This window comes from Cynocephalus volans, chromosome 8 (assembly GCF_027409185.1).
Source record: "Cynocephalus volans isolate mCynVol1 chromosome 8, mCynVol1.pri, whole genome shotgun sequence".
Lineage (NCBI taxonomy): Eukaryota > Metazoa > Chordata > Mammalia > Dermoptera > Cynocephalidae > Cynocephalus > Cynocephalus volans.
Window position 1 is genome coordinate 124,614,434 of NC_084467.1, and position 21,393 is coordinate 124,635,826.

The window sequence follows — 21,393 nt, forward strand, 5'->3', positions numbered from 1 at the left end:
TGGTGTTTGAGTATCACTGTTTATAAACCATGAACCTTGGGTCTTATTCCAAGAATAACCTTGAATCTTACTCTAAGAAGAAGAAAGTGATCAGAAATATCCACATCCTACCTGAGTTCAGTGACATTCAAGTGATGTACTTTTGAAAAATACTGAAAGCTTCCATCTTAATTTATATAAAATCTCAGTTCCTTAATACAAGTGGAATTCCACATTTCCTTAATTCTAAGACACACGTCTTCACATTTTAACATGTGAAACAAGGCTGCATCTTATGGTGGATGTTTATGTTTAGTGTAGTAGTGTTTTTTCCCTTGAAATAAGTTGATAGTACATCTTACCTTACAATGCCCATGCTTTGGAGAGGGCACTGCCAGACCTCAGGAAGGGCAGGAGTCCCGGCGATTCCAGGGATAGCCACTCTCATGTTGGATCCGTGGCTTCGTTCTCTCAGGAACTCTGGTTTCCCAGCTCTGCTTCCGTCAGCACATCTGCTTGCTTCTCCCCCAACTTGCTTTCTCTGTATGGTTATCTCCCATGTAGCTTGCTACGTCCACACCCCAGGTTAGCTTCAGCACTCATAGCTCACTGCAGCTTTCCTCCTTGCCTCTTGAGATGTGTTTGACAGAATTGGGTCAAACTCTATAATTTTCAAGACAGCCATAACTCGGCCTGCCTTGAAATTAGGTCTAGGCCAAACCCTAGGTATTAGGCTCACTGACTTTGACTGATCGATGAACCAGCCTTCAGTTTTAAAAGCCCAGTGAGTAGCAGAATTCCCTGAGGAGGCCAGGTTACACATCGAATGCCTTCTCGTGAGGTGTCTGAGTTGTTATATGTGCGTGGCAGTGATGTACATTGCTCCTGTTAGAATCTCAAACTTTCAGGGGCTTCTAACAGTTAGGGCCTTGGACTTCTTTGAAAAAGTCAAGGTAGTGATTTCAAAGTCGTTGTGCAATATTAATTGGTGAGCTTGACGAGTTACGGCCACTATGTTTAGAGGAAATACTGCTGGGGACAGGGCCACCTTTTGTGAGGGAAACTGACCTGAAACACCTGTGTTGTCCTCCATCCCTCTCCCAAACCCTGTGGACTGAGACTTTGTGATGTGGCTTCTGTTGCTGTTGGTAACTCCCAGACACCCTCTGATCACAGCGTTGCCTCTTGCCGGTGCCTGAATGCAAGGCTGGCCTCTCTCCTGCACTCCACACGCTAGGCTCCATGCAGCAGGGCTCCCTTCCCATCACCCCCTCTGGGTTCTGGCATAAGCCCAGGCCCATCCTGCAACACTGCAACCCACCAAGCACTGCTCTCTCTGTCCTGAGGAACAGCCACCCAGCCCAGATGCCACCCCCACAGCAGCATTCTGGGCCCCTGGATTTCTCTTGAGAACCAGAAGATTCCCATACCTACAAAGTCAACATGCTGATTTCCTGATGACTAAATTACTGATCAAGCTTGACTGCTGAAATAAAATTTCGAGTAAAGCAGCATTTTTACTGAAGCATTTATTATGCAAAATAGTAAGGCCTTAGCAAGCTAGTATAAATTAATACCAAGCAGAGTAGAAGGGTTTTCTATCCATGGCCATGTGCCCTTTAATTTCACAGAAGTGTTCCAGTACTGGTGCGGTGACTTCCCAGGTCTGTATGGTGCTGGGTCTGCCTCCGAGACCTTCGCAGGATGGGTTTGTCATTCCATCAGCGTGTGCATGGGGAGAAAGCATTTTGCTCCCTTGTCTTGCTCGCCCTGTGCTTCAGGCACCCTCTATAATGAGACTTACTCTGTTTTTATACCAGTTGGTGCACAGCTCATCTCCCCTCTAAGAATGTGAGCTCCATGAAGCCAAGGACAGTCTTATCTTCTGGCTCCCGTAGTGCCTGACACACAAGTTCGATGACATGGAACATGGGCCTGATGGAAGGAGGACCCCCTTGCTGCCCTCAGGGGGCTCTAGCTGACCCTTCATGACCCCTCCCTGCTCCCACCCCTTCTCCACTCACTGCTTCCTTTCTCCAGCCCCTTCGAGAGTGCACAGTTGCCTCGGCCCCTTCCCATCTGCACTCTGCTCAGCCTTTTCACAGGTAGCTGCAACGCAGCCAACTGCGGATTAACTTGAAATGAGGGGAAGGTTGACAACAGAAGCCAAATTTACAGCAGGAGCAAAGCCACTCAGACACTGACAGAACAGTACAGACTATGAGGACTTTGGCAACATTTGGGGTTTCTCTGTGGACTTTACAAAACATAGACTTAACAATTCAGCTGTGAGAAGGAGTGTGATGGGCTCCCAGGTGAAGGTGTGGAGCTGCCAGGAGAGCAGCCTGCCCAGTCACCAGCAAACCAGAAGACCCTAGAAGAAGGCCATACCTTGGGGGGGCACACTCCTTAAAGAGTCCAGGGACAATATTCTGTCTGTGCTAGTTTGGAATTGGATATGACCAAATGCTACAACTTGAAGCATCCTGTTCATAAAGAGGAATACTCTGGTGGCTGAGAAATACGAGTGAACTGGGTTGCAAAGGCTTTATCCTGTGTCTGTCACAATCTGGGCGTCCGCAGGTCTGGCCCGTGAGTGGTGAAAGCCCGTGGCTGTTAGCGGGGGGGCAGGGTCTGCATGTGGAGGGCATCGTAGGTGTCCTTGGTGGCTGTGCTGAGACCCTGGTGGAAGCAAATCAGACAACAAGAGTGAGGCAGGAGCCTGGGTGGGCAGAGCTGACTTGGAGGTCAACTGGTGTCCTCTGCGGCGCAGCCCCGAGACCTCCCACCCACCTTCCAGAGGCCCAGGAAGAGTCCCCTCATGCTACAGGTGGGGAGCCTTTGCTGAGAGGGCTGCAGGAGAGATGGGTTCTGTGCCCTGCTCGGAATGGCCTGTCAGCACCTCCTTTCCAGCTAAATTCTCACCCCTCCTCCCAGCTTCCCAAGTGCTGCACCATACAGCCCAGGCAAATTCCTGTCGGATCAAAGAGGAAGGGGAGTCCCCCACCTCAAATGAAGACTGAGGTGGAATCAGGGGAAAGGGCCCAGGCCTGCTTCAGAAAATCTGCTGTCCCTGATGCCTGGGCCTACGGGAAGCCTGGACTTGTCCCAGGGAGACAGAAAGTGGTGTCTTCCCAGCCTCGCTCCCTGAGCCCCTTGTTGCCAGGGAACAGGCAGGCAAGGTCCCAGGCAAGGTCACTGAGATGCATCAACAGCAGCCACACACAGGTGAGTTTCTGGGCTCTTTTAATGTCTCTGAACCCAAGCAAGCCAGGCATCCTGACACTTGGGGGTCAGAAGAGCAAACTCTCAACAGCCAGCCCAGGGGAGCCAGAAGGAGAGAAATGAGAACCCACTGGGGGTCATATTGTAGACAAGTAGCTTGACTGCACTGAGTTTTCATAATTATTTGCACTGATTTGTACAAACCAGGCACCTGACTACAATAACATTTTCTTTTTGAAGTTGTCATTTTTCTTAACTTTGTTTTCTTCAGTCTTCCCACTCATCCTCCCATCTCATTAGGTCTGTGGATACGAGGCAGAGGGTGGCTTCTGCAAGGGTGAAGAGCCGCAGACAAAGAGGCAGGACTTCACTTGTGTGGCATCCTTTGCCTACATCTGTCCTTTTGGGGAGACTGCACACCCTCTGGGCAGCTGCTGCTGTGTCTGCCATGGCCAATCAATGCCTGGGGCTCCCACAGCCTCCAAGTCATTTGCTTGAATGGCTGAGTCCCGGCCCTGCCCAAGGGACTTATTGGCAGAGGAGTTGCCACTAGCCTAAATGAGTGCCCTGGGCTTGCCCTGCCCAGCTGTTGGCAAGAGCTGGTGCCACCAGCAAGAAAACCATGGGAGTCTTGGCCTGACCCCTTGACAGATAGTGCCACCCTGGGAAGGAAGGCCAGTGGCTCTCACCTGGTAAAGGCCATCATGCCCCTTGCCTCTACGCCGCTGGTTCTTTGGGAATGAAAAGAGAAAAAGATTAGACAGGCAGGCAAACAGTAGTGGCATTCCTGCTCAAAAGCCCCTGCTCAAGAGGCTCTGGGAAAGTCAGAGATGACAGTCTCCCAGCCAGCACCCATGGCTCTTGGAGAGAAGAGTCCTCCAGCCCCTGATCAGATCTTCACTGAACTGAAGAGTAAAGTGAAGCCTGGCTTTGATGGGGACCAAGTTTGCTCTGCACAGCTGAGATCCTCATAGACAACAGGTTCCTAGGATTTGGGCCCCATGAGATCTGGCCATGTTGCCCATTGCTGGGAATAAATGAGCCTCCTTGCAGCTCTTGAAAGTCTTGCCTCGTCATCAGTGCTCACTGGGAGTGGCAACCACATAGTGGTTATGAGCTCCGGCTTGGCGTCAGTTCCTGGCTCCTTTACTGGGAGGTGATTGAATCAGAGGGCTATGCATTATGAATGGAATAATCCATTCATGGGTCAATGGTTCATTATGGGAGAGACCGGTAGCTTTATGAGTGGAGGAAAAAGCACGCTAGCTCAGCTCTCTTGCCATGTGATGCCCGGAACGGCCTCAGGACTCTGCAGAGTCCCCAACAGGAAGAAGCCCTCACCAGCTGTGCCCCCTGGACCTTGGACTTCCCAGCCTCCCAAACTGTAAGAAATAAATTCTGTTTCTTGATAAATTACCAAGTTTCAGGTATTCTGTTATAAGCAACAGAAAAAGGGCTAAGATGCCCATTTACTAGCTATATGACCTTGGGTAAGTCATTTAACTTCCTTGAGCCTCACAGGGCACATGTTCTTGATCAGGTTATTGTGGGAGTTAAATGAAACCAGGTGTGTAAAGCACTGACTAGGCTGGCTTCACAGACACATAACCTGTGCAGTTGCATAGGACCCCCTGTTTACAAGTGTTCAATGCTTCACTCCCACCTTTTTGAAATTCTTAATCATTTATGAAAACAAGGGGCCTACACTTTCATTTTGCCCTGGGACCTGCGCACACGTGTTGGCATACAATAAGGATTGAATACGTATTAACAGTGCCAGATCTGACCTGCTTTTGCAAAGCTTAGGCTGTCATAGAATCTAGACTTGGTTTTCAATCCTGAAAGAGCATCAGCTCCTCAGGATTTTCTTATGTACTGTCCAACTGGGTGAAAGCTGGATGTACCTTCACATCTGGTGGCCACCACATGGACTTCTGCAGGTGGAATGAGGAATGGAAGGGAAAAGAGACCTGCAACGGGTGCATCTGGAAGACCATGAGGAACTCCCCTGGGAATTAAGAAAGAGTAACGCTCACCTCGCCTTTCATCCCAATCTCACTGTAGGCCTCCGCCATCTTGTCTTTCTGCAGTGCCTGGAGAAGAAGAGAGAGTGAGACACTGATTTCACTAGCTAATGCAGAAAACAGTAAGCTCCCCCTCAGAGATCCTCTCAATTCCCAAGTTGGTGAGGGCTCCCACGATCAAAACTCCAAGCCCTATTTATACTAACATCTTTGCCCACAACCAGCTCCAACTCACCCCGGTCCCCTTTGAATCTTCTCTGAGCTGCCAGCCCTTTGTACTGAGCTGAGAAGCTCAAATTAGGCTCAGAAAGATAGGATGTGGAGTTCTAGCCAGAGATGCAGATATTGGACAATGCAAGGGCTCACCCGAAGCCTCAGGATCATTTATCTGAGCAAGTTAGCTAGCTCTTAACTCAGCCAACAGCACGGTCTGTGGATCAACCCTCTTCCCCGCAGGAGGGAAGGGGAGGCGGCTGCCTTTACAGTAAGCTACCACTTGCAGGGGTCAGACCCAGATCCACCATCTGAAAACAACCATCAGGTTCCCACCCAGGAAGGTGAGGCTGACCTTTCAATAAGAGGGGCCACTCAGGAAAACACTCCAGCCCCCAGAACAGGCGCCCATCAGAGGGGCCTGCCAGCTCTTCCTGCCTGTCTTGACCTCGCTCCCCCGACCCCCACCAGGCTGATGGGCCTGGGAACTCCAGCAGCAGGGCCTCAGGGGCTGAGCAAGGGAGGGCAGGCCAGGGAAGGGGAGAAAACGTGTCACTTTTCAGCCAAGGGGCCTTTCTATGGGCAGCTGCTTCTGCGGGCAGCAGGCAGGTGAGATGTGACTTGAAGGGGAGGTCTGCACAGAGGGATGGTGGAGCGTGGGGGAAAGCCTTCCTCCAGAGCCCTTCTCCAGGCCTTCCCTCCAACTTCCCGAGGAAAAGCTGTGAGATCCCCTCTACTCACATTGTACAGGCCTTCCTGAGGGTTCTTCCTCCTCTGCTAAGAAAGACAAAGGGGAAGAAGTCAGAGGCGGAGAAACCAAATCCGGCGAGAATGCAGCCTGTGCCACCCCGCGGCTGTGCAGCCGACAACCCTCCCTGCACTGCTGCCCCGGCCAGGCTGTGCAGTCCTCGCGCTCCGAGCGGCCCAGCCTGGGTCCCGCACACTTGCATGTCCATTTGCCCTCCCTGCAGGGCCTACTCAGCTCCAGCCTCGCCCGGAGCAGGACTTGGGGATGTCCGTCTGTCCGTGCCCATGCAAACACGCCCCCCACAGTGTCACAAGATTACATGTGGGACTTCTGGCTGAAGACGAAAGGTGCCACGTACTTTCATTTGAAGCAGGGCCAGCCACTGCTTGGTGGCCCTACTGAGAGTTGCCACACAGAGAACGGCCCCCTCCTTCCCCACCCTTCCCCCACCCCTCCCAGTCCAGCAAGAGAAGGGGACAAGAGCTGAGGAGGGAGCATGGGCGGAGGACAGTCAGGGAAACCACTGGGCTCTCCATCTGCGCATTCACTCTAGCAACAACACGCCCAGCACAGGACTCAGAGGGCCTAGCCAGGAGTTGGATGGACAGGTGTGATCAGAAATGTCGAGGGCCACTGGGCAGCAGCCAGCTGCACTTCCCTTAAACTGGGGCAGCCCGGCCTTTGTCCTGAGCCCTGCTCTTATGAGGACCCAACTCTGGCCTCATCTAGCTACTCCCCTCCCTAGGCGGTGTGGAGTCCACAAAGCCAAGAGGACAGAGCCACCTAGAGCCTGTACCCTGACCATGCCCTGGAGGGGTACCCAGGACGCTGAAATCCTTGCCCAGTGGTGTTGGGCCCCTTCCTGTGTGGATCTCTTCACCAGGTCTGTCCTCCTGGGGTCAGATGTGCCCCAATGTGTGCACCTCAGGGTGGCCAAGGAGCAGTTTGAGGGGAGGTGGATGAAGGGCTGGGGTGCAACATTCATGCACTTGAGGCCCTGCGGGATGCAGAATTTGGCCAAGGAGGAAGAGAGGGGGCGGCGGCAAGCGGGGCCTCCACCTGTCCTCCTGCCCCAGGCCCCACACCTGTTAGGGTCAAGTCTGGGTGCAGAGTGTGCTGGTGCTGAAGAGCCCTCCCCTCGTGGCCACAGAGAGGCACTCCCTTCCCTACCTGTTTTCCTCCCATCTCAGGGTCCCTGCCCCGTCTTTTATCCAAAACGTCGTACTCCTCTCTTCTTCCTAGATTGAGCTCCTATAACAGACAGGAAAGTGTCAGACACAGGAAAAAGGAACCTCAGGAGTGTGGAGCAAGCCGGACTGGGGAGTTTGGTTCCCTCGAGGGGGTGGTGGTGGTGGTGGGGACTCACACAAAAAAGGGGCAGGGACTGCGGGGTGGGGCGGGATGGGGTGTAACTGGTCCATCCGGATACCATCATCTCAGAGAAGATCTCCGAGAACACATGTTACCATGACGGTGGACGGGATCCCCAAACGCCACCAAGGGCTTTACTTACTATATGCTGAGAGTTTTTCTTACTATATGCTGATCAATCTAATGGGATATATAATAACATTCCCATTAGCAGATAAGAAGCTGAGGCTCAGAGAGGGAACAATCAATTCGACCAAAATCCCATCGCACAGGGAGTGTGAAATTGCTTCCCCCTCCGCTGTGAAGATGATCACACATCCCTTCTCCACCCGCCTCTAGCCTTTGCAAATTGCTCATGGCTTGGGGACTCACTAGCGGCAGGCGCTATACTAAGTGCGGTCCACGCATCAAGTCATTAAAGCGTATAATCCACCCCAGGAGACAGGTACAATTACTACCTCCGTTCTGCGGGTAGAAACAGGTTAAACAACGTGCCGCAGGGTCCTAGAGCTGACAGTGCTAGCAAACCTCACGCCCCGACGGCAGGGCGCAGGGCCGGGCCGCGCTCCCCTCCGCGCGGGTGCAGGGCCGAGGTGGACTTACGTTGTACAGCTGGCCCGGGCCCTGCGGGTACGCGGCGGCGTCCGCGCTCCTGCCGAACTGCAACAGAGCAGAGCACAGCGCGTTATCGCTCCACGTGGGGGCGCGCAGGTTCGCCGGGGCCGCGACACCCGAGGGACAGCCCCGCTCCGCTCCCTGACACCGAACAGCGCGTGCCCTGCCTGCTGGGGCTGAGCCCTTGCAGCGGCCGGCGGCGCGGCATCCCCCTTCTGAGCTCCGCTGTCCTTTCTCCTCCTGCGGTGGTGACATGTGCACCCACCACGCCAGCACCGTCACGGGCTGGAGTTAATCCTCCCCCTCCCCCGCCCCGCAAGCGCCCTTGCGCCTGCGCAGAGGTGCAGGGCTCATGGTCCGCACCTCTAGGGGCCGGAGGCATTCTCCAGGGGCCCCTTCCACCAGGGACTCTGAGGACAATCTGGGGTGGACGTGGCTGCACAAGGTCCTGTCTCCTATCCTGGCCCCCGGGGTAGGGTGCTTTCTGTGCTCCCCTGGTCAACCCTCTGCCATTGCCCGGCTGCCCCCGAGCCAGGAAGCCCCGCGCTTGCTCGGCGTCCTGAGCATCTGCTCCAGGCTCAAGCAACCCGGCTCGCTCTTCAGTTGACGCCGCCTCAGCCGGAGAGAAACTGCACGGTCTTAGAGAATTCTGAGCATTGGGAACAACCTTAAGAATCGTTTGGGCACTGTTTTCAAACTTAAGAAAAGAAAGTCAGTAAGACTGTTTTTCAAACAAAATCTTATGCCAAAGTCCAAAATTTAAAAGAGAAATGGGTTGGGCGGCACTGACGTGATGACAGAGCCTGGAGCCCCCTCTTTCCCCTAACTCCTTCTACTTTCTCCGCACATCATGCCCAGTCCCTCCAAGAAACCCAGGGCCTGTAAGGCACGAGGTGAAAACCCCTGCTCTGGGCCAATCCTCCTATTAACAGTTGGGGAAACAAAGAATTCAAAAGAAAGGCTGATATTGCCGCAGTTAGCAGCTGGACAGCAGAATCTGGGAAGTGGCTGCAGGTCCCCTGCCTCCCTGCTCTTAATTGCCTGAGTGTAAGCCCCTTTCTTGCCAGCAATATCCCCTTGCCCTGGGACACTCTGATGTTCACACATTTCTACAGCTCCTCACTAAGGCGCCCAGCACCAGACTCTCCTTCCCGGCCTGTCTGGCCCAGCCAGACGCCCCCCACAACCTCCTCAACCCACCCAATATGCACACTTGGCTGGGGCTGCCTTGTGCACGGACACCAAGCGTCAGGCACCACCCAGGCCAGAGACTTTCCAAGACCAAGGTCCCTCTGAACATCTGCAGAGTGGGGGAGCCCACTCCCTCCCCTCCCCCCCGAACCCAGTGGTACCCACCTTTGCTCTCAGGTACAGGGCAGTGACAATGACACCATAGATGAAGAGGATTCCATCCAGCAGGAAGCAGAGTTTGGGGTCCAGCAGGCCTAGGCTCTGTGCCTCTGTGCCAAGAGACAAGGCTGGTTAGCTAGACTCAGAGTGAAAAGAACGCACCTCCACCACCCCAAGATGGTCCCATGACTGCCTCTGGCCAAAGTAACAATGACAAGGAGACTAGATCCAATCCGCATACCTCACCTGACCACAATCTCTCTCCCTCCCACGTCGACCAGCTCCTGAAAAAACCTGGCTTGCCGCAGTGGCCAATGTGGCACCTGGTAGGGTCACAGAACCTGGGCAGATGAGGGGGATGGGGCAGGAAGCAGAAAGTAGGTAGGAAGGTGAAGCCGTCCATCATGCACAGGATTGCTGCCTGGGGGGGTACCAGGGCCCAGCTGTGTTCGAGTCACTGTATGAACCATGAACTCTGGAAGCCCCAGAAAGATGCCCATGTCTGGATGAAAGGTACCACCTGAACTAGGGTGTATGGCGAGAATGGAACTCCTGGGCGATGGCAAGGGCAGGGCTCAGAGACTTGATGGTCAAATGAGATCATTTTAATATCTAACTGTTAATTAGGACAGTGAGAATTTGGGTTAACTCTCCCCTCCTGACTCCCCGCTTCCTCAGTGCCGGGCACTTTTCCACCCAAGGCAGTAGGGTCTGGTGCTTGCCTTCCCTGAGCCCTGAAGGATCTCAAAAGGGTACTTTTGGTGATTCCCTTCCCCACTGGGGCCTGGCATCTCCCTGCCTACCAGTCCTAGCTCCATGGTCTTAGCCTCGTCTGTCTCCTTCCCTCCCCTTTCCCCCATATGCACTGTCCATTCCCAGGATACACCTTGCTCTTCCAGACTGTTTGCCTCTGTGCCTTTGCATGCATTGTTCTCTCTTCATCTTCCTTCTTTTCTGTCCCTGCAACCCTGCCAATCTGGTAAAATTTGATGCATCTTACAAAATGCAGCTCAGAGGTTCCCTCAGTTTAGCTTCTGCCACCCCAAATTTCCAAGCAGCCCCTAATCCATACTGCCTTATTAACCTTTGTCAACCTATATTCAATACACATTTAGTTGGTGCTAGCATTGAAGTACAATGCACTGGGGAACGAGGTACAATAAACATTCTGGTTAAATAAAAGTTAGCATTTTTATTTGCAAGATCACAGCACTGTAACTGAGGAGACGTGAATTTTAGTCTTGACTGTGCTTTCTACTAGGTGAGTATGCTGCAACTCAACATGTAAAAGGGAGTGTATCTCACTCCAACCCTGCCTGGTAACCACAAGAACAGAGGTCCCAGGCGAGTCCCGCCAGCATCTGTGACTCCCGAGGCCACGGCGCCCTCTGGTGGCCACGTTTAGGCCTATGTTAGGGCCAAGGGAGTGGATAATGTATGCTTGAGTGCTGTCATAACCTCACCGGCTGTGTGATTTGGGGCAAGTTATTTACTTTCTTTCAACTGCCTCTTCTGTTAAACAGGGTAAAAACTGTAACATTTCTTCAGTGTTTACTTTGTGACAGATACTGCTTTAAATGTAACAATTGTCAGATCCTCCTGACAGCGTCACATAGAAACTGAGGCACTGAGAACTTCAGGTTTAGGGCACAAAGTATAAGTGAGAGGCAGCCCCAGACTTCAGCCCAGGGAGTGTCCCACCCCTGCCCCCTGCCCCCTGCCCAGCCCTGCCTACCTTTCTATGCAAGCAACGTTTTGGCTTCTCCCATAAGCCACGGAAGCAGGTAATTCCAACCTGCCCCTAGTGTCCCCATCTTCACCACCCTAAATCCCTTGTCCTCAAGATTTTAACTCCAACCCTCTTTCAGGACCTTTCCTGGTCCCAGGCAGCTGATCTCTTTGTAAACTAGTCACAGCTCATTCATGACCCAGGCACTCAGAGGGGAGACCACACTCCTTGTCCAGCATGCTAGGACTCTGCCTTTTCAGCCCAGGACCAAAACCACCATGCCTTTCTGCCCGCTGCCCTCCTGCTCCTGTCTTTTACACGCCATTCTTCTTCGCACACGCTGGCACTTTCCTGCCGCTCTGCCTTTGCCTGAGCTGGTTCCTCTTCCAGGCCTGCTGTTGCTAGTTCCACCCCCTCCACTCATCACCTGTGGAAATCACCACCTGAGCCGCTGGTGAAAATTCACTGCAGTGATGTAGGTGCAAGAGCCTGGGTCCCACGAAGCATGCTACAAACATAACTTAGGACTCTGAGGTCCCCCTCCATCTAGGCTGCGAGCACTTGAGACCAATGTGTCTTCGTTTTTGCTTCTTCCTTCCTGCACCCCAACAGCAGAGTGCAGGGCACAGGGTAGACACTCATTCAACAGTGTGACATCTTTCAGGGCTGAGTGTCAGTGAGGAGGCAGCGGCTGGGCCCCAGCGCTGGGTTTGCCTGCCCTGAGGCAGTGCTGGGAGTGCCCACTGACCGAAGGAGAGGGTCTAAAGGCCTCTGGGAGTCAAACCAGCCCCCAGCGAAGGCCACCGAAGCTGGGGTGATTTTTTTTTCTTTTAGGACTGGAGAGGAAATGGCAGCAGCGATTTATGGGGGTGGCTGATATTGAGAAAATCGCTCAGCTGCCTGTCACATAAAATGAGAACAAAAGAACTACTGGACAGTAAATTTAGAACAAACAAGAAGAAATATTTCTGTGTGTTGTGCAGAGTCAGCACAGTGGGAGGCAGGGGAATCGGCCTCCTCCCCAGAGATAAGGAACTACGACAAGTTTTCTTTCTTTTTAAAGAGCAGCCTGATTTTATGATCAGTGACAAGTGTGCTGTATGTGGTTTGGTGGAGGAGAAGACATTAAGCCCAACACACTTCCCCGGGTTGGGACCCACCGCCCCCTCAGTCCAGCTGTGTCTGTGCTGGGAGCAATGGCCTGAGGTAGGCAGTTAGAGCACAGAAAGTCCCACGCTGGGACGCAGGACCTAATTCAATTATGTAATTGATTAAATATTCATTGGGCATCTGCTCTGTGCCAGGGGCTGTTGAAACAGAAAGAACCCTGGATTGGGTACAGGTGGGTTCTAGTACCTTCCCTGACGCTTGCTAACTGTGTGGTCTTAGACAAATCACTTCACCTCTCTGGGCCTCAGTTTGTTCATCTATGAAATGGAGCATAGTCATATCTACCATAAGGGTTGCAGTGAGAATCAAAGGAGATAATGCACAGGTAGGTGTTTTTGTAAATGATGGGGCTTCCTCTGTAAAGACAATGATGTCCGATATTTGGGTAGGGTCTTCCAAGTCCCTGCCCTTATGAGGCTAAGCTCATGAGGCCACCCACAGAGTGCAGGGGTGTCCCTGGAACAGCACACAGCTTTCCTGGATGCCAGCTCAAAGGCTCTGCGTCGCCATTCCCTTCCTGATCCCAGCTTCTTCCCTATCCCCCCTCCTAATATTGGATTCAAGTCATAGGCTGATCAACTGAGACCAGAGGGATGAAGGAACTGCACCAGGATTCCTACAGTTAGTGGCAAAGCTGGATGGGATTCCTGGGTCTCCTGACTGCAGGTGCTTTTCTTAGCCCTCTGTCTTAGGTGCACATCACCTGTGGGTGCAGGACCCAGGGTTCTCACCTACCTCTGAATTCACAGCCCTTACTGTTTGCCCGCTTTTGACACTTAGTCACAGCAGCTTGTGAATGTTTCATGTCATGTGTCCCCTCTCCAACAGGCTCTGGAAAGCACAGACGGTGCATTTTGGTTTCACTTACTCGTTTCCCCTCCTCACCTAGCACATCACAGGCAACTTGACAAAAGGAAAGAACACAGGCCCTCCAATCAGAGAGGTTCTAAGATTCAAATTCATCATCTGACTTTTACTGGCTTTGCGTTTGGGGACAGCTGCCTTAACCTCTCTGAGCTTCAGTTCCCTTATCAGCAAAGGGGGCTTAATAAGACTCACCTCACGGGGCAGCGGTGCAGAGCGAATGAGACAAGGGGAGTTGGCCCTGCACAGTGGAGGTGCCGAGACCGCAGGTCTCAAGAGGCCCTCTTTGCCACCATAGAGGCTCTGCAGGTATAAGCAGCAGCTGGAATGGTCAGACCCTCCCACCTTCCACCCCTTTATGCCAGGGTTGGGGACGGAACCTGGCCAGGTTCCCCAGCGCTGGGGATACCCCACCTTTCAGGGGGGTGTGAGAATAAAACCAGAAAATGAATATGTGTAAAGTGCCTGGCCCCAGTAGGAGCTCAATAGTGCATGGACATTTCGAGAACTTCTCACTTCACAAAATGATAATGACATAACTTACGTGTGCACTCAGCACACAGTTTAAAGAACTCTTTGCTCATGCATGATCTGGTTTAATCCTTGGAATAACCTTATTTGATATGGACCAAATTATTGCCAATTCTATTTTGCAAAAAAGGAAATTGAGGCTCCTAAATGTCACACAGCTAGAAATTTCCCGAATGCATCTGATACAGAGTCCCTTCTCTCTCAACTGTATCTCAGTGCCTCTCATTTGGACAGCTTCCCACCTTTTGCAGGAATTTCTGCTTTGGCAGGCATCTCTAGGCTCTGCTTGAATACCTTTGGTGACAGGGAGCTCATCATCCACCAATCACTGGTGAAGAGCTCTAATTTTCGTTTTTTTAAAAATAACTTTGATCCTAGTTCTGCCTTTAGAAACACAAATTACACAGATCCTCCCAATTCTATAGGGAAGCCTTTAAAATCCCACCTATGTCCAGCTTGTCGACACTAATAGGAAGCCGTTTAGCATCGCGGGTAAGAACAAATCCTTTGAAGTAGCCGACGTGAGTCCAAGCCCTGGCTCTGCTATTGTGTGACCATGGAGTAGTCATAGCTATCTCCTAAGGTGTATGACACTTAAATAGGATGGGCGTGGTACCTGGAAAGCACTCAGTTCATAGGAGCAGCCAGCTTTCAAGTCCCCTGACCTTTCTTCCTTGGCACCCCCAACCTTGAGCCCAGGGTCCTGCTGCTGCCAGCTCCACCCTCAGGATCAGACACAACTGGTGATGACATTGCAGGCTAAGAATTTAGAAAACAGGAAGTCACATGTTCTCAGGAAGGCAGTGGCAGCAGCTATGGGGGTGTCTGCATGGGGCAGGGTGCTGGGTGTGACATCGACATTGACCACAGCACCAGGGGCATCCAGACCTCCCGCTTGGACACTGCCACTTTCACTGAGCAACAAACTTTCACTGCAGCAGGAAAGATATAGGCTAGACACACAGAGTAATAGTTATAACCATGAGTTGAAGATTTCTTCTGTGCCAGGAACCACCACATGTGAGTTTTCTCATTCTATCTTCACAGTGACTCTAACTTTACAGCTGGGGAAACTGAGTGTCAGAGAGATTAATAACATGCCTATGGTTTAAAGCCAGGGTTGAACCCAGGTGTGTCTAGATCCATCATCCAGGTTCTTAACCTTCACTCGGTACTGCCTTTGGGTGACTTGCTGGTCCTCATGGCTGGGGAGAGAGGTCCCCACCAGGCTGTGGAGTCCTTCCCTTTCTGAGCATCAAACCATTCTAGCAGGTTTTATACTAACTCTATAATTGGCCTTTCTTTGAGGGGAGAGGGAACTGAGAGGCTTAGGGGGTTAACAGGTACAGATGATCTTCTATCAAATGTGAGGCTAGGACCCACATTGGCCAATGCCCAAAGAAGATGACCCACCTGGAGACACCCTAATCACCTTGGCCAGCAGAGCAAGTCCACATAATTTATTGGCACCGCATTATGTATTGCTACTCATTTTGATTTGTCACAGCCTCCTCAATGTTAGATTTAAAATAATCATTTTCATTGTAAAGTTGATAGTTTGGTCACAACTATTTACAAATATATATCCCCATAGACATGGGTTCCAAGAGAAAGGGACCGTTTTTGGGCCGGCCCGTGGCTCACTCGGTAGAGTACGGTGCTGATAACACCAAGGCCCCGGGTTTGGATCCCATATACGGATGGCCGGTTTGCTCACTGGCTGAGCGTGGTGCTGACAACACCAAGTCAAGGGTTAAGATCCCCTTACCGGTCATCTTTGAAAAAAAAAAAAAAAAGAAAGGGACCGTTTGATTTCTTAGAGATAGCAAGATCATGGGTGTTTGCATTCTTCTCTTTTTATTTCAATTAAAGTTGTTATGGTTTGTGCAATACTTTTAAAAATTTTTCTGTGATCATTTTTCTTTCTGTTTTCAAGTAGACCAACTCATTATAAAAGTGCAAGAAATACAGGAAAAAATTAAAATCATTCATAATACCATGTTCAAACGCAGCCAAATTGCCTTCTAAAGTGCTTGTTATTTAGAAATTGTAATCATTCTATATCAAAAATTTTTCCCTAAAATACTTGTTTTTTTAAAGCTAGTATTATATTCTAATTTAACAATTCATGTTATTTTACTTATTCATATTTCATGTTACTTCATAGTTTTACTGACTATTCTTTTTAATGGTTGCCTAATAATTCTTCCACTATTTACTTAACCATTCCCCCACTGATGGTCATTTGTTTCTGATTTTCACCATTGCGAATAATTCTGTGATGAACAGCTTTATTCCTAAAGCTTTTTACAGGTTTAGGATTCGGTCAGTAACAGTTTTTAAAAACAAAAGTTAAGACTAATAATCCAAGAGACAAATCAGCAAAAGATATAAATAGGCAATTCTCAGATGAGGAAAAACAAATTGATTATAAACATATGAAAAGACATTCAGTCTCACCACTGGTCAGGAAAGTGAAAGTATGGAATGACAAGATGGACCTCATTTTTCATGGGTGGTCAGAGAAGGCTTCAGTTGTGAGGCTATGTGGAGGAAAGGTACTCCTGGAAGGGAAACAGCAGGTGCAAAGGTCCTGTGGTGGATCCATGCCTGGTGTATCTGAACAGCAAGTGTAGCCAGAGTGGCATGAATGAGAGAAGTACTAGGAGACCAGGATAGAGGGTGACAAGAAGGTGGGGCATTGGGTAGGACCTCCTTGGCCAGTGGCTTTTCCTCTGAATGAGATGGGGAGCAATTGCAGGGTTTTCCCTTTTTTACAAGTGCACATTATTTTTTAATTTCAAAAATGTTAAAGTTTTCAAAGAAAAAATTAAAGCCAATTGGAATGAGGCAAGTTTCACAGATGCAAGGGTGCTAAGGACACAAGAGGGAGAGAACAATGCCTGCAGCCATGCTCTGGAAGTAAAACAACGACAGGCAAGTGGCCGCCTTTGGTGAGCAGGCTGCATGTTTCAGTTTGCTCCACCCAGTCCACCTTACCAACAGCCCCCCAAGGCCAGCGGATGACTCTCTCAGGCTAGCGGACAGCACTTGCTATGTGCCAGGCACAGCATAAGATATATACACACACAGACACACCTGTATTTGGGTATATATGTACATATGCATGTATAGAGAATAATACATACATATATGTATGCATGTGTGTATACATATATACATATAGACAGAGCAATATATATACAAGTATTATGATGTGTATATACATATACTTGTATATACATACATTACCTATACAGCGAGAGAGACTTTTTCTTACCTCTTGAGGCCCACTTGGACACGTGGATTTCCCTGGCTGACTCCAGGGGCTGATGTTGTAGCAATCATGATCATACCAGACATTTGCTCCACACTTTCAGTTTACAAAACCCTTTTATATTTCCTATTTCATTTGATCCTAACAACTGGGAGGGAGGTAAACTGGGCAGACCTTATTTGCTCCACTTTGCAGACAAAGAAGAGACTGAAGGTCAGAGAGGTGAAGTGACTCTCCTACGGTCACACAGCACATATGTGACAGAGCCTAGATGAGAGGCCACATCTTGCCAGGCCTTCGTTTTATTTCACACAGCACACAGGCCTCAAATTATGCTCTTGAACATTAGCACCATTTAAAAAAAAAATAACTGTAGAGCAAATCCCCTTTTGTCAAAATTCCAGGCAAGATGTTGGCATTTCTCTGAGAATTTAAATTATTCTCCAGATAAACTCTCATAGTATACAGAGATATATGTACAAAAATGTTTATTGTCTCACTATCTGCAGAAGCAAAAAAAAAAAAAAAAAAAAAAATCCTGAAAATAATGTAAGTGTCCACCAACCTGGAACCTGGTATATTCATACAAAGCAGTTAGGATAAAAACCAAAATACAACAAATAGTTCTGTATGTGCTACTATGGAAAGATCTCCAAGACGATTAGGTTTTAAAAAGAAAGCAAGCTCTAGAATGGTATGTATAATATTTGTGTATGCAAAAGAAATATTATGTAGGCTGAACATATATACTTATATATGATGGTACTTCAAAAAGTTTATAGAAAGATTTGTATTATCTTTTCTTTTGTTTGACTGGCTGGGGATTGAGCCCTGTGACCTTGGTGTTATCAGCAAGCACCATGCTCTCCCAAATCATATTATTTTTTAATTCTCTTTTCCACGAACTTTTTGAAGTGCCCTGGAATACATAAAAATGTATCTGGATGGAGTTTCTGTTCGGGATGATAAAAAAGTTCTAGGAATGGATAGTGTGGATGGCTGGACAACATTGTGAATGGGCTTTATTCACTTAAAAATGGTAAAAGTGGCAAATTGTAGGTTGGGTATACTTTACCACAATAAAAAAATGTTTTAAAAAAATCTATATATATGGACAGCTACACACAGAAAAGTTATCCACGGTTATCTCTGCAGAGGAGTGAGGGGAGGGGAAGGTTGTAAGAATTTTTTACTTATTTTCCACTTTGCCCCTTTTTGTGCTGTTTGACACTCTAACTACAATAGTATATTACATTTCTAGCATTAAACAACCGAAAGGAAAACAAATGACATGAATTCTTACATCGAAGGAGGTGTGTGCGGCAAAGTTCCTGGCTAGAAAGTGGAGGGACAGGACTGGCCCGTGTAGCAACAGCGCCCTGAACTCGCTGGAGCGCAGTTCGCTTCTGCCGATGACTTGCCAGGCTCTGCAGGAACCTCAGCCATACAGCAGTTTTCACGAGAGTGGTGTCTGGGGGTGTGTTTACAGTTATATATGACACAATTACTGCTGGCAAATGGCATGGTCATTACTGTCGTGATTATCCAATGCTGTAGGAACGACATCTTTCCACCCTGCGAGGCCCCTCAGCCCAGCCAGGCGGGTGAAGTGAGAAGGAAGCGGTTCCGACGCGCCGAGTCGCCCCAGCCAGTCGCACCGGCGGGTTCCTGGGCCTCGGGGCGGCCCGGAGGAGACGTCGGGGCGGACGGGCCCTGAGGGCCGCGCCTGCAGCGCTCGCCCGTCTCCGTCCCGCTGCGAGCCGTCCGGCGGGCCGCGGGCTGTTGCGGGCTCCTCCCCCTCGGGGCCGCAGCACCCCCGGCGGAACCCGGGAGCCCGCCCGCCGGCCCGTGGTGGCCCCGCGCGTGGCTTCCCAGGCTGCAGGCCCCGCGGCCGGCCCGGAAGCGGCTCCCCGCGCCCCGGGCTTCCTGGAGGTCGCGGGAGGAAGCGCCATGTTGACTGTACAACGGAGCCGACGGCTTGCGGCTGTGGGGACGTTCCCCCGGAGCGGAGACGCGCCCGAGCCCTCGCGGCCGTGGCCTCCCCGCCGTCCGAGCCCGCGTCCCCACGTCACGAAGCGAAGTCGTGAAGGACAGGTGTCCCCCTGAGGGAGCGGCGACCCCTCCCGGGCGGCCCGCAGCTGCCTCGTCGCTCGCCCGAGGTTTCCTGTCGAGCGCCGCCAGCCAGGGCCTGGGTTATCGCCCGAGATCTTCCATGTGAACTGCGCACACACCCAGGCGCCCGCCCCCACTTGCGGTCCCTTCCCCGAACCGCACCCGCCTCGGCCCCCCGCGCCGACAGGCCGGCCCCAGGCTGGGAGCTCGGGGCCGAGGGGCTGCCGCCCAAAGTACCAGGGAGCGCTCCTCAGGGGTCCCACCGAGGGGCAGGGAAAGGGCCAGTCCCTGGGACCTGCCTGGGGTGGGGACGGTGACCGGGATAAGGCCTCATCCCGGCTCGCCCGGCACAGCCTGCACGCACGCATGCATGTCCGCAGTTGTGCAGCCGCGAGGAAGGGTCGCTGCCTTCCCATCTGAAGGCCCCAGAGACGAAAATCGGCCAAGGCTGGGCCTCCCCCGGCCCCCAGCATCTCCCCCCTCTTAGTCAGACAGCAGGGAGGAAGCACAAGGGTCTCTGCTGTCACACAGGGGGACTCCAAGTGTCGTCAAAGCTGCCACTCTCAGAATCAACAGCTGCTTTCATTTTGGAGCCCTGTGAGCAGTTTCAGGGCTTTCCTGGCACACATACCCAGCGACTGAGAGCACCGAGTTTTATTTTCCCCTAGAGTGAGCCTTTTCTGTGTGGAGCTCCAAGAATATGCACGGGCGCTGCCTGTGCCCAGGGCTGTGTTCTCTCCCTCCCCACTGCACCAGTGAGGGGCCACCGTGGGGAGTGCAGTGGCCGAGGAGATAGTGACTGTCAGCCTTTTCTAGTTTTCTCTGACTTGAGCTAACCAGATTGCATGGAAATGAACTTATGAAAACTACAGATGAGAGAATTTTGCAAATTTTAGAAAAACAGAAAAAAGTGGTTGCTCTAGTTTCTTTACTCCTCTTGGCTTATAGCAGAGTCCAAGACCTAGCAGTGTTTCAAGGTTTGATCCAGGGCCTGTATCAGAATCACCCCCATCATGGCTGAACCTCTCCCTGAAGGCAGGTCCAGGGATCAGCCTTTTAACGCGCTCCCTGGTGTTCTCATGTACACTACTCTTCGAGGACCACGCCTTCTGCGTCGGATGGGTATGGACAGTCTAAGAATATATCCAGCCTCACATGAGCATTTGCAGACAGGCTGCTCCTTGAGGGAGGGCAGCCCTAAAGCTCTCTGTTGTAGACACAGAGTATCTCAACAGGGACTAGTATCATACACTGTCTCTTTTGTCAAAGGAACACCTGAGTGAGCCACGACTCTGACACTGTAGGGCCATCTTCTGTTCATTCCCTACATTTTGTCATGTCAGTGTGTAATCTCATGTGGACATCATGCCGTACCTAACATGGCTGCCTGGATATCTACTTTGTTTAAAATATACTACAGAGGACAGTCCTGGAATTAATTTTTCTCTTTCTATCCCTGGCTCTTTTCGCATCCAGTCATTCTCTGACAACCAGCTTGTAGGGTGCTGGCGCCTGCCCTGGAAGACTTCACACCCACTTATGTCTTGGGAGATTCTGAAAGCAAGTGTGAGGCGCCAGCTTGGTTGGGGCAGGAGCTGGGGAAGGGGTCTTACATGGCATCAGCACCATCTCGGCAGTGCTTTTGGAGGTACAAGCTGCGTTGGGCAATTTAAAGATTCTCAGTGGTTGCTCAAGGCTGTTTGGAAATGCGATGAGGGGTCTGGACGCTCTGTAGCGTGCTTAGTCCCTCTTGCTCAAAGAGAACAAGTCCAGTTCCCAAACAGACCAGAATGATCAGCAAAGGAGAAAAGAACAAAGAAATGTGGCAACCAAAATGGAGCTGGAATCTTGCCACTGTCTATCATTCACTGATTTATCCTGGATGGAGAAAGAGTAAAATCACCTACCAAGCCTGGAAGGAGAGCACTGCTGTGAGTTGGAGCCGTGAGCCTGTGAGTATACGACTGAGTGCCGGCTTTTATGTCCTAAATATTGCCCAGAGCCCTCTGTTCAGATACTGCCCTTTCCCTTACCCTTTATTAATCCTTTCCATTTCCCCCAGAGCTCCAGCCCACACCAACTTCAATTGCACTCATTGTTTTTAAGTACAAAGAGCACTTTATTAAGTGCAAAGAACACTTTGTCTTTTACTCTTATTGTGTTGAAAGGGTTCTTTCCTACACAA

The 21,393-nt window shown here is 50.9% G+C and overlaps 1 protein-coding gene across 1 annotated transcript; it reads right to left on the bottom strand.

The window, feature by feature from the left end:
- Positions 1-2,595: 2,595 nt before the first annotated feature.
- CD247 (CD247 molecule) lies at positions 2,596-14,388 on the bottom strand. The gene is made up of 9 exons (XM_063105904.1): positions 14,265-14,388; positions 13,160-13,309; positions 9,532-9,635; positions 8,164-8,220; positions 7,360-7,440; positions 6,183-6,218; positions 5,241-5,297; positions 3,894-3,929; positions 2,596-2,661 (listed from the first exon to the last, which is right to left on the bottom strand). Exons 1-9 carry the CDS (start codon positions 14,386-14,388, stop codon positions 2,596-2,598), a joined length of 711 nt encoding a protein of 236 aa, XP_062961974.1.
- Between the last annotated feature and the right edge of the window lie 7,005 nt (positions 14,389-21,393).